The sequence below is a fragment of the Epinephelus moara genome, chromosome 19, assembly GCF_006386435.1.
Source record: "Epinephelus moara isolate mb chromosome 19, YSFRI_EMoa_1.0, whole genome shotgun sequence".
Classification (NCBI taxonomy): domain Eukaryota; kingdom Metazoa; phylum Chordata; class Actinopteri; order Perciformes; family Serranidae; genus Epinephelus; species Epinephelus moara.
Genome location: NC_065524.1, coordinates 7,246,005 through 7,258,500, shown reverse-complemented (window position 1 = coordinate 7,258,500; position 12,496 = coordinate 7,246,005). Strand labels below are relative to the sequence as shown.

Sequence of the window (12,496 nt, the reverse complement as noted above, 5' to 3'; positions counted from 1 at the left end):
GTTGCTAAGAGACAGCAGCCGTAAATCTAGTGTTTCTGGCAGAAGTCCCCCTTGGAGTTTCTGAAAAATAAATGAAGTTACCTTATTTATACAGTCTATGGAAGTTACGTGAACACAACACAAAACAAAACCACACACAAACAAAAAACAACCATATTAATACAATAAAAAATAAAACTAAACTAAATGAGCTGTATTGGCCATTAGGCTGGCTTTTAGTTACCTCTCTTTGCTCTTAGTTAACCTTTGTAAGAGCCACCTTTCCCCTCTTATTAACTTAATAAAGGTATATAACAATGGACACAACATGGTTTTTAAAAATATTTATTTTCAAAATAATTATATTAAATATTTACAAAATTACTTTCTGTGACAAACAAACAGCTGAAGATGTGCAAAATGGGCCCCTACTCATTCTGAATGAATCCCATCACATTTGCTTCACAAGGAACACAAAGCAGAGAACCAAGCAGCCTACAATGAGGGCAAAAAACATGACATTATGTTATTAAACAAAATCCACTGGCTTTGTCCTTACACTGTCAGTATACAGATGTATCAGTGCACCTCATCAACTTCAACACCTAACTGTAAATAATCTCAAGATATTACATCTTAAATCAGACATGATTGAGAACAGCTGTGTACCATACTTAGAGAATACAAAATATCCTCCTAATTTGACACACAATAAACAGAACAACCTATGAATGAAAACCATTTTTGTCCGATAACCTTATCAGAGGGTCCAGACTATGTCCGACGATCTGAATCATTATAGATGAGCCGAGGAACTACTTTGAGCAATTCTTAAGAGGTCTATGGTGTTTTCCCAAACATCTACCGTCAGCTGATTATTAGTCAGGTCTCAGCGTTTAACACTGCAAGCAAGTACTGACTGAACCAACCAATGTTATGAACACACATACACTTGCATACAGAGAGATGCATACATGCACAAACATCACAGGTCAGTCTTCTCAGGGATGTTTAGCACTGTGCTGGAGGGCATACTGGTGTGGGATGTTCCCAGACTGAAGGAAGCTGGTGTTTCTCTGTAAACTGACTCTAACAGCTCCTCTGATGAAGCTGAGGTGGAAACGACGCCTGGGGTGAAGCCTTGGGCAGGATTTGTCTGTGGGTGTGCAGCAAGGGCTGTCTGGGAGGCCTGTGTGTTCTCTTGCTGGACCTGAGCGAGCCTCTCCATCTCTGCGTGCTTAAAGCCCCTCCTCTTGCCCAAGACTTTGACGTAGTTGGCTGGGACAAGTCCTGTGGTCTGACCATCCAAGCTGGCCAGCAGCCAGCCACGCACTCTGGGCTGTTGCTCTAAACACAGGTGGAGAATAAAAGGTCACTATTTGAGGTCATCAACATAGCGGAAGCAATTACAATCTCAAATGTCAAAACAACAACAACAACAACAACAACAACAAAAAAAACACTGTTGTATTTCTTCGAAAGCAGGACATTCTCTTTCATTATTGACATTTTGTTTGAGGAGCTTCACTCAAAAGATAAACTTTTACAGTACCACATAGACAGGAAAACAAGAGCTGTAATTTCACTCGTAATGTTCATGTGGAACCCACTTCTTCCTGATATGGATTAAATCCACTATTATTGCATACGCATGTATGTAATTCTATGTTTTGACATACATATATATAGTGAAATAATACATTGTCTGGAAAATCAACTGAGAAACTGGCTGTGGGTGATTTAACCAAATGAGAAACCAAATCAAGGAACTTCATGCATTGATGCAAAAATCAGTTTGCCTTTTGAAACCAGGCAATTCAATTTTGTCTCCGTGAAGGACACAATGCTGTGGCCTTTATTTCAAACATCGTGCATGCAGTCTAGTTGAGTCCTAATGTATTGTGAAAAGCACATCCTGAGCTTTCTAGTGATGTAACACACATGGGGGTGAAACAAACAGAACACAACTTCTTTCCTTTTTGGAAATAAGCAGGGGAAACACCATAGAGCAAACATATTTTTGGGCAGTAAGGGAGATAAGTGATGATGTTTTTTTATTAATTAATTAATTAATTCCTGAACTACATTAAATTAAGATTTTAAAGATGTATGTTAATTATAAGCTTTTCAAAATACACCTTTTAGCCCATGTACTTCGTTGGGGACAGTGGGATTTGCTTGTTCTCATTTTCAACCATTTTCAATACTTCAGATTTTCTTTTCTTTTTTTTTTTAAAGATATTTTTTAGTGCATTTTGCCTTTAATGGACAGGACAGGTAAGTTTGAAGGGGGGAGAGAGAGAGGGGGGATGACATGCAGCAAAGGGCCACAGGCCAGACTTGAACCCGGGCCGCTGCGGCAACAGCCTTGTACATGGGGCGCCTGCTTTACCCACTAAGCCACCGACGCCCCAATACTTCAGATTTTCTTGAAAATTATTGAAGGAGTCAGACATAGATTATTTGTCTTGTACGCACAAGCAAATGCACACACACTATGTATAACCAGTTAAAAAGGGTTGCTTATGACGTCATAAAATATGACACCAAACATTCAAAGCTTTATTTGAAAACCTAAACAGAAACTTAAAATATAAATGAAAAAAAAGGAAAAAAAACCCAGACATTTGGTACAATCTGTCCTACCACAATGGTCTAGTATGCCTAGATGATTTAAACAACTTTTTGTGTGAGATGAATGTAAAGACAGAGTATAATGTCCAGCAGGCATCAAAGAGCTCTCACCTTTAGGAGCAAGGTTGAGCATGTCTCCAGCCCGCATAGAAATCTCCTCCTCAGACGCAGCTGAAAAGTCATACTCTGCTCTGGCCACTACATGGTCATCCTCACCGCTGGCCCAGTTAGTAGCTGAGTAAAGAAACATAAAACAGCTTTAATTGTTAAAATTATAAGACAGGCTACATACACCAATACAGGAACTTAAGAAGTGATGTGTATTAAAATGTGGAAGTTTAAAACCTAGAATGTAAGTCTCACCATTTTCTTCAGAGCCAGAGCTGGAGCTCAGCAGTTTCCAGATAAGATAAGGTCCCCCCAGCACTACAGCGAAAAACAAAAAGATTGGCCAGGACTTCACGGATGGACCCTCCATCCCTACTCCATCCCCTCTAGATGCACTTGTAGCCAGGGCATCACTTGCACTGTCTGCCCACAAGTCGTCAACCTCAGCATCTGACCTTCTCCCCAGCAGCCTCTGTAATCGTCGGTAGAGGTAACGCAGGGTGCGCACCAGAGCAAAGGCTGACAAAACTCTGGTGAGGTGCGAACGCAGCCGTGTAAGGTGGTTGGCTACATCCAGCACAGCACGAAAACTGTTATACACAGCTGAGAAGGTGGCGTCCAGCATCATACTGACTGAGGCAAAAGCCTGGACAATGCTCTCGATGGACTGGAAGGCACCACGACTGCTCTCCTCCGCCTGTTGCACAAACCGGCTGGGGGCAACCTCTTCTGTGTGGGAGAGGCGGCTGTACCCTCCCAATCCGTAGCCACCACCATAGCTGTAGGGGCTATAGCCCCCATACATGGAGCTCCCATAGGGGCTGTAAGAGGAGTTGAAAGAGCTGTAGGATGGACGGTAGGCCTGCTGGACGGGACGAGGAGGCACTGGGGGAACCATCCTGGTAAGAACAGGAGGACCTGCAGGAGTAGAGGGGCCTGTAATGGGTCCAAAGTTTGCAGATCTGTTTAAAGAGAAGATCAAGACAAGACACGGTTTAGAACGGCTTTAATGTTTTTTAAGGGCACTTTTTTCATGATACAAGGGAGTAAGATTTTAATTATCCAAGGGCCTGATGCTTATTTAAAACTACAGAAGGCATTAGTTAATGATTGTGTGTAATTACTACAACGTTTCAAGCCATGCATAGGCGTGAGATTGTCATGGTATAATAACAGTCTCAGAAAATATGGTTTCACTGTATCACGATATTACAGATTTATTATCATCAGTTACAATGAATCATCAGAAATGAAAACAAAAGAGGGTTTTTTGGCTGAACAATCATTTTATTACTATTATTGAAACTTGAAACATTTTTAAAAGAGGAAGTATGTGCAAAAAAACTTCCTCTTGCATGTTCGTCAATACCGTAAATAAGTAACTGTACACGGTATGATAACCGTCCATTTTTACATGATAGTATACCGCTGCAACCCAAAGACAACCCTTTGAATTTGCTTGAACAACTTTTAACATTGATGATTTCATTTCTCGAAGGTGGTCAGATAGTTATTGGTATGAGATTGCTAATTGCAAACAGTCATGTGTCCTCGACTGAATAACGTTGGTGCTCAATTTCTGTTGTTGTCAACAGCAAAGTCGGCGAGAAAGAGACAGTTTTAACATAACGTCTCCCTAGTATCGTAAACTACCCAATGTAGAGAGGGGCACTTCAAAAATACTGCAGGATTTTAGTTAATGCTTTGAGTTGTTTTTACATTCACCATTAAGCTACTGCTACCTGTTGTATAGGGAGCCCAACGAGTGACACTGTAAATTACACCTGAAGGCGACACATGACAGGGCCTCATTTCGCCTAGCTACATTAGCTGGTTAGCCTTTAGCCCAGCTTTTACTTTCTCTAAATGGCTGTAGTCGGTAAAACATCATGACAAGTGTGCGTTAGTTAATAGTTCGATGATTTATACCAATATGTCAAAGTCTCCACTGTTTGGGTCGATATCACCCAGCTTGTGCAACAATCTTAGCGTAAGCTAACGCTAGCTACCAACAACAGTGGCCCGCTGCTATCAAAAAACACAAAACAGGTCTTGCGATAACAGCTAGCTAACGCGGCTAACGTAGCTTGTTTACCTGTAATTTACAGGTGCACTCAATGCCCCTGGAATCCGCCTTTCCCATGGTTTTGGTGGAGGCTGTGGATCCATCGCAAAATGAATGTCCACAAAAAGTGTAAAAAAATAATGCGAACTCTGCTCCGGACCCTGTCCCCCCTGACTCCTGATGCCTTCAGGTTCTACTCGTTATTTCCTATTTTTTTTATCGTGACTTGTGTGTAATGTCGGATTCACTAGCCCTCAAATGACTATATTTGATGTTAAACAATATTGGATGTATAAAGCGTATAAGACTGTCTCCTGTCCTGAGATACTCTGGCACGATTTCCATCAATCTCCAAGCAGACATAAATGAATTTCGAGTATCCAAAGGAGTAATTGAAATATTCCCGACACCTCCTAAAGGCACCAACTGTGCTGGTATACATTTTGTGATCAGACTAAAATAACTGATAGAAGATAGATTTAGTTAATACAACGAAATATATCCGAATCTGTCTAAAGACCTGAATACTTTTAGCAGTTACTATGATTTATTTCTTTATTTCTTCTTATTCGTCGCTGCTTAAATTAGCTCTAAAATCCATTAACAATCCAGGATGTTTCCCACACTCGATTAGTATATCCTGAATTTTTAAACTATTAGATGCACTTTTCCTTTCTGTCCAGCAGGTGGTGCTGTGACTCATCAGAAAAGAAGACCTTCTTGTTAGACGCCTATAACCCACAATGTTGCAGAGAAAAGGGGATATCCCTCCTCTGTTATAAACTCTGGTTAAACAGAAAACATTAGTTAGTGTTTTACTAACATTTACAACAGTCATTTAAAATTCCTACTAAATTTGGTTCAAGACAAACATTAACACTTCTCTGTGGTTTGGAATTCATTGTGTATACCCGCTCACCCTGCACTAGGAAGTTCAGATATGAAATGTGAGCAGAGTGAACATGATACAAAAGCCTGCTGTCCTCAGACGAATGCCCCTTCATGAGAAGAAAGTGCTGGTTCTTTTAACACTCGACTGTAAGGTGCTAAGAACAGTTGCTTTTTATTTTCTGAAAATCCATGTCTATAAAAGAAATATGTTATTCACACCTATCGTACATAGATCTATTATTTCATCCTGTCAGACCTTGACATTTGATGGAGACTTGACTGCAAAGTAGAATTTTTTATAAATCTAGCAAACTGTGGTGGCATTAGTTTGTCACATTTAGCACTATCACTATTTCCTGCATCAGTATCCTCTTACTGCTGACATAGCAGCTCAGAGATTAGATTTATATGGCATGCTTGAATTTTGTTTGTCGATGGATTCCCCTTTGAGCTTTCACTGGCTCTCAGCATCACACCAAGTGTTGTGCAGTTAACCCTGTAGTAAGTCTTGGGAGGAGGTGGCTTGTGACTACACTGCTGAAAGTGTGAGGAAAGCTGCTGTAGAGCACAAGCAGTGGGTGCAGAGGTGTATGCTGTGGTTTCTGGAGGGAGCCCTGTGATGTCAAGTGTTGTGTGGGGGGGGAGCATGTGCAGAACTGTCACAGTAGATTCACCAGGGGTAGGACGACAGTAGATGCCTGTGTGTCGCCACAATGTAGGTGTGTGAGTGAGGCTGCCATTTGTGACACGACCGTGATAGGATCCCGGGCGAAAGGTGGGAATCCAAAGTGTCGGCCTGTGATGTCGATGTGCGTGGGAAGATGCTTGAGCTGATGATGGTCCTGGTATTAGGGTTTCCGTGCAAAGCGCATGTGACCTTTTGTACTGTGGTGATATAGGAAGGTCAAACACAAAAACGGATTGTTACATTTAAGTCTATCTATAGGATGAGCTTTAGAAACACATAACATGATCTAAAGTATGAGGACACTAAAACATAACACCCATATGCAATTGCTGGATGTAAATATGTTGCACTCTCCCCTCATCTGGTTTAAGACTTTTCCAACAGATTTTGGAACCTGGCTGCAGGAGTTTTGCTCCCATTCATGAACTATTGAAATGAAATCTGAGAAGAGTATATCACACTTCAGTTTAACTGCTCATTGCTAATAGATGCTTTGGATTGTTGGCGAGAGTTTTAAAAAGGAGACTGATCGAACTCAAACATCCCAAGCAACAAACTCCAGGGCTAAAAAATGAAGCCAACGCAGAACAGCTAAAACTGCAGTTCCTCTAACATCCACTTGAGTCTGGTTCCAGAAATGAGTCAATCCCTGTAGACCCCCATGTTAAAGTGCCCAACGTTACAGCAGTAATAAACAAGTTTACTGACTGTTACGAAAAATGGCTTTGGTCTCTATAGCTAATTTCGATGTTCATGACAACTGTACAGGGCTGAATTTTTATATTACTCACCCGTTTCCATTTTAGTAAGGTTTAAAGTTACACATATTTAAGGGTGGGGCTACTTGAGTGACAGACTGTCTGTGATACGTAGCTTTAGCCAAAATGCCAAACTCAGGCTTCAAAACAAGCCTCCAGGAACAGCGCTGAACTCTGAGGCTAATTTTACATAGTGGCCAAAAGTGGAATTACACCATCTAAGTCCGTCAGGCGATGCCATTGGGCCCTAGCCTGCTTCCAGACCATAGACCCCGCCCACTCAACTGAGTAGGCTTGCATCTCTGGTCTGGCATACTGCAATGAATTTGCGATTTATCTCGTCCCAACGATGGACGGACCAATGAACGCTGGGGGTGGGGGCGGGTCTAGCGATTAGCCAATCAGCGCCACGCTGATGTTAAGCTGTACGCTGGTGGGTAACTGGTGAGGATAGCAACAATGGCGACCGCTACAGATCCGACAGACCACATTAATGATGCTATCGAGGTATTTTGCCACTACTCGCGTTAATGGAGGACCAAATTAAGGAAGCTGCTAAACTGGATTTAACGGCGATGCAGCTGGGCGTGCACGACGACGGAGACATTTTAAACGGGCAATGCTCGCTTGTTTTCGGCACCCCTGAGGCATGGATACTAATGATGTCAGATTCTGGGTGAGTCGTTGATCTCTACTGATTGGTTAGGGAAAAATCAAATTCCCTCCCCCTTGTAAATTGCCTTCAATGGAGGCAATGTCAGAATGAAGGTTCTGGGAGCTTCAGTCTGACACTCAGGCTAATTGGGCCCCGGAAATGCTTTTTCTCATAAGCCCTTTTTGCGCACCATTAGTCCACTCCAGTGTGTAATTTTAGATTGCATACCTGCATCATGGAATCAAGAGGCCTGACAGGCATCACGCGTAACACAACAGCGTCAGCCTCTGGTGTGACATATAACATATGCATTGGCAGTTCTTAATAAACAATAACAATGGCAAAACATTGCAAAAATAATCAATTAACCGTGCCTGTTATATGGTGGCTGATATTATCCTTTGCTCCAAGGGAAAGGAGCTCCTAGACCGCATTGTTTTCCTTATTTGCGGACATTTTCAACTGTAGTTCTTTGTTGAGTTAGCTGCTAACTGATATCAGTTCATGTTCAAAATTTCCACAGTGGGTTGCAAGCATAACACATTGTCAAAACCTCACATCTGTGTTGCCCGTGATCCCGTCCTGCCAGCTGTCCTGTTTACACAGACATCATTTCGGCTCTGTAACTGCCTCCAATGCTGGCTGTAATTGTACCTTTTATACAGAAGAGCAGTGAAATTCCTGCCTTTAAAAGGCAGTGAAAAAGGGGCTATAGATTTACATTGGGAAAGAGAGGTCTGTAAATCAGTGGGTACATTTTTCTCTCTATGGGCCCCATGAGTGGAAGATAAGGGTAATCTCATACCACCGAAACTGAGTGTTTTTGGCTTTGTGCCCTATTAAGCAACTTTCATGGGAATGAATGGGGCCCCCACCTCCAATGCTTCAGGTGTCTTTAAACATCCATGTTCAGAACAGGTGTAAACAAACCAATGGGTGATGTCAACTCAGCTATGTTCATTATTTTAAACAATCTAAGGTCTGTCCATTACAGCCAGGAGCGAGTTAGCTTAGCTTAGCATAAAGATTGTGGATGGGGGAGAACAGCTGTGTCCAAATATGCTTAACAGCCCTAATGCTCACGAATTAGCATATTATGTCTAATTTGTTTAGTCCACACACAAACTGAAGTGGAGCCAATCTTGAATCTAATTTACAAAAGGAAAGCAAATGAGCATAATTCCCAAAACGCTGAACTATTCCTGTTCCTTTAACTATTCCTTGAAACACTTGATGTGCTCCTGAAATCACAGAATCACTAAAATACTGATGCAACAAAAGAAACATAGCCTCTTTCCAGAAATACTGGAGGTCATTGTCCCAGCACTGTCTTTAAGTTATCGAAAAATATTTGCTGGGGCAGCCACAAACTTGCCTTGTATATTCCTGCTTTTATACAAGCACAATAGGCGGTAATCATAAAAGCTTGTTTGACACCATAAAACAGTTCAAAGAATCCCTTAGCTGTCCCTGATACTCTCCACCTGCTAAGTTTCTGTTCCTCAGTACAGATTTAGCTGACTGGTCCAACCAGACCTATGACTTCACCCAAGCGCAGCATTCCTTTACTCGCTCTGAAATTCCAGTCTTCCTAACTGGTTATATGGTGTATTTTTGACGGGCTGCACGCTGGACTGGCCTGAAAGTGATGTGGGTACTTTTCACAAACACTGGTTCCTCCTTGCTCAGTGTGTGTGCGTGCTCTCTTTGTGTTGCATACGTGTGTATATCACAGGGTAACTTATGCATGGCAGAGGAGAAGATGGAGGCTTACACAAAAGTGGAAGTGTCGACAGAAAATTCTGGTGGAACATACAGAGCTCAGTCAAAGCATGTGTGTGTTTCACACCTGTGTGCACCACAGTGTGTTGACATGATTGTGTGGCTGCTTATGAAAAAAAGGAAATACTGTAACTGACAAGGCAAAACTGTAGTATATGTCATTAAGAACTTAAAGGCAGTGTTATGAAGTTCTGCATTCTGTGGTGTAAAAAGGCAGACAGAAACCGAGAGGTTGAGGAAAAATGTGTCTGAAATTTAAAGGTTACACATCCAGTGTGTAACTGTTATGCAAGTTGTAAACCGTTCATTTTTTACCATTTTAGGATGATTATATTAGGATGAAATTTGATATTGTACTCTATCTTTGGACAATCTATGTTTGGACAGTCTGAAAAGCACATAGGCTAGGCTAGTTAGCTTTTAACAAAGTTTGTTTATCTGGTGTTAGGGGTGACTGGGGGCAAATGTAACATTTTTTGGTTGTGATGTCATTAGTAAAAAAAAAACCTCTTTAGCTATTTGGATACAATTTTGATGTATCTGTGTTCTTTTTGACAGTCACCAATTGTTTGTACTAGTAATGTTAAAGTCATAATATTGATTGAAACACTAGAAATCAAATGTTGCATCTGCCTCCACATGCAGGGACGACTGTAACGGCATATGGAGGTAGATGTAACAACACTTTTATCACCTTCAAATAAATGTCAAGTCAAGTCAATTTTATTTACGACAAGTGTAAACTTCATCAACTTAAATATAAACAGCATAAATAATCATCTCAAGTATGACACATCCGTTTGTCTGTTAGCAGACAGAGAGGGGTCACCACAGTGTTGAGTGTAAAATGGGTGTCAAGAATGATGCCTTGTCTTTTACTGCAAACCAAATCTGCTTATGGGTACAAATAAAGTAATCTCAATTTACCTTACCACAGAGCATATGCAGAGTTCCATAGTTCTGCCTTGTTTCTGATTGGTGCAATGTGAGATGTTACAAATGTCCTTATAAAATGTATGATGTATTAAAAAGCTCAAACCAGGTTTTGAATCTGGGTGTCTTGGCTAATACTACCAACCAAAAATAATAGTTGAAAAGTACATTGTTTTTCAGCCAATATGGCAATATGAAGACAGGAAGTTAAATTGAAGAGCTACACTGAAGATTTTAAAAGCTTTAGAAATTGGCTTTTGAAAGGAACTGAATCGGGGTCCCCAGACTGAGAGGCAAAAGACACTGGCCTGCTGACTGACCTACTGGACTATGCCACAAAATATATAGTAAGTAAAGTATGGGCTACATAAACATTTAAACTGAACACAAAACACAGGGTCAATTGTAACACAGCGTAATTACTGACCCCAACCAAACCACCCGTGACACAAGCTACACTGCTGGCTAGAAACAAGGTAGGTAATATTTGACAAATATATCAAATGTTTGACAACAGAAGAGTCATAAAAACAAGACACATTTAAAATTGATTCACATTAAAGATCAAGACAGTATGAGAAAAATGCTGTAGATGAAAAAACAACTTTCATACCTCAAAAATCAGTTTGTCCTTTGGCAGGCAGAGAGGGATCATCACAGACCATGTGCATAATGACTTTCATGCGTCTCATTTCTGATTGGTGTAATTTAAGATGTTACCACTGCTCCCGGTCTCCCCTACTTTTTTCCTTATTTTGATTACATTTAGCAAATGTTACTACTTTATATATGAAGTATAACAAACTCAATTACTGACACTGGAGCATCAAAATTTATTTTTCAATTATAGGAAACATGTTGGGAGAAAAAAACAGCGAATTAGCTTTAGCAAAGGCTAGCTGTGATTCCACTCTATCTAGCATTAACTCGCTAGTGAAAGCTCAAAAATGTAGTCTCTTGTATTCTTTGCAGATATTACATGCTTTTTTTCTGCCATAAAATTATACTTTTTTTATGGCATTAACGTATAATTTTATACAACAAAACAGAAATCAAAAATCAACTCAGTTGCAGCGAAATATGGAGTCAGTGCGTTTTGGCTTGGCGGGGCACTGTATATCAGTGCTGAATAAATGACAGCAGCAGTTTATTAGCATGCATAAACACTGAGTATGATTACTCACTTGCCTCATCTTTAAAATCTCTTAAAACAATGACATAAATCTGTTGAACACTCTGGAACACACAGGTAGGCCTATACGCTTCTCTGGTCAAACATACGCAGTCAAAGCTTCGTGGGATTTTCCCTGCTCTGAAACATGAGTTAGGTCTTGCATGTGGAGCCTTTCTAGCTACGCATAAGGTACAATACCTATAATCAAAATGTGCTGCAGGAAGTTTGCAAATTGTAGGATCAGGGAAATTGCTCTCAGAGAATGGAAGTAATAACTGCTCTGCATTTTTCATAGAGAGGTTTTGACTCAGTGATCTTATAGGTGGAAAATATGACTATATGTGTTTATGACATTATTTGGGCATCAGTCCATGCGTTGATTCAGGAGACGACCTCTGGGAATCTGTTTTGTTCCTAAAAAGATTGAATACTGTATGCAGATTGAAATGTGATAAAGGTAAGACATCTTTTGCCGCCAAATTTAAAAACAATAATAATTTAGTAACTTCCATGTAGCAGATACAGTGTTATCCTCATTCTGGTGTATGTTACAGAAACATCATAAAAAGCTTGAGGTCCAGAATCCCTCATCTGAGCACGAAGTCTGCATACAATAAGACAAAAACATGCTCGTCCTCATGTTTACATTGATAATCATATTAATATGTAGTCATATAAAATCTCAGATTGTTAGATTTGTTTTCAACTTGTTTGAAAAAATATCCATAAAATGGACACTAAACTTTATATAAATATGTAATGACATCAGCTAAAACACAAGTAATGTTATTATCCAAAAAAAACAACAAGATGATGTAAATAAATACAA

General features: G+C 40.4%; 1 protein-coding gene across 1 annotated transcript; it reads right to left on the bottom strand.

Moving 5' to 3' along the window:
• Positions 1–308: 308 nt before the first annotated feature.
• Positions 309–5,151, bottom strand: pex13 (peroxisomal biogenesis factor 13). The gene is made up of 4 exons (XM_050071734.1): positions 4,817–5,151; positions 2,977–3,683; positions 2,725–2,847; positions 309–1,326 (listed from the first exon to the last, which is right to left on the bottom strand). Exons 1-4 carry the CDS (start codon positions 4,888–4,890, stop codon positions 965–967), a joined length of 1,266 nt encoding a protein of 421 aa, XP_049927691.1. The 5' UTR covers positions 4,891–5,151; the 3' UTR covers positions 309–964.
• Between the last annotated feature and the right edge of the window lie 7,345 nt (positions 5,152–12,496).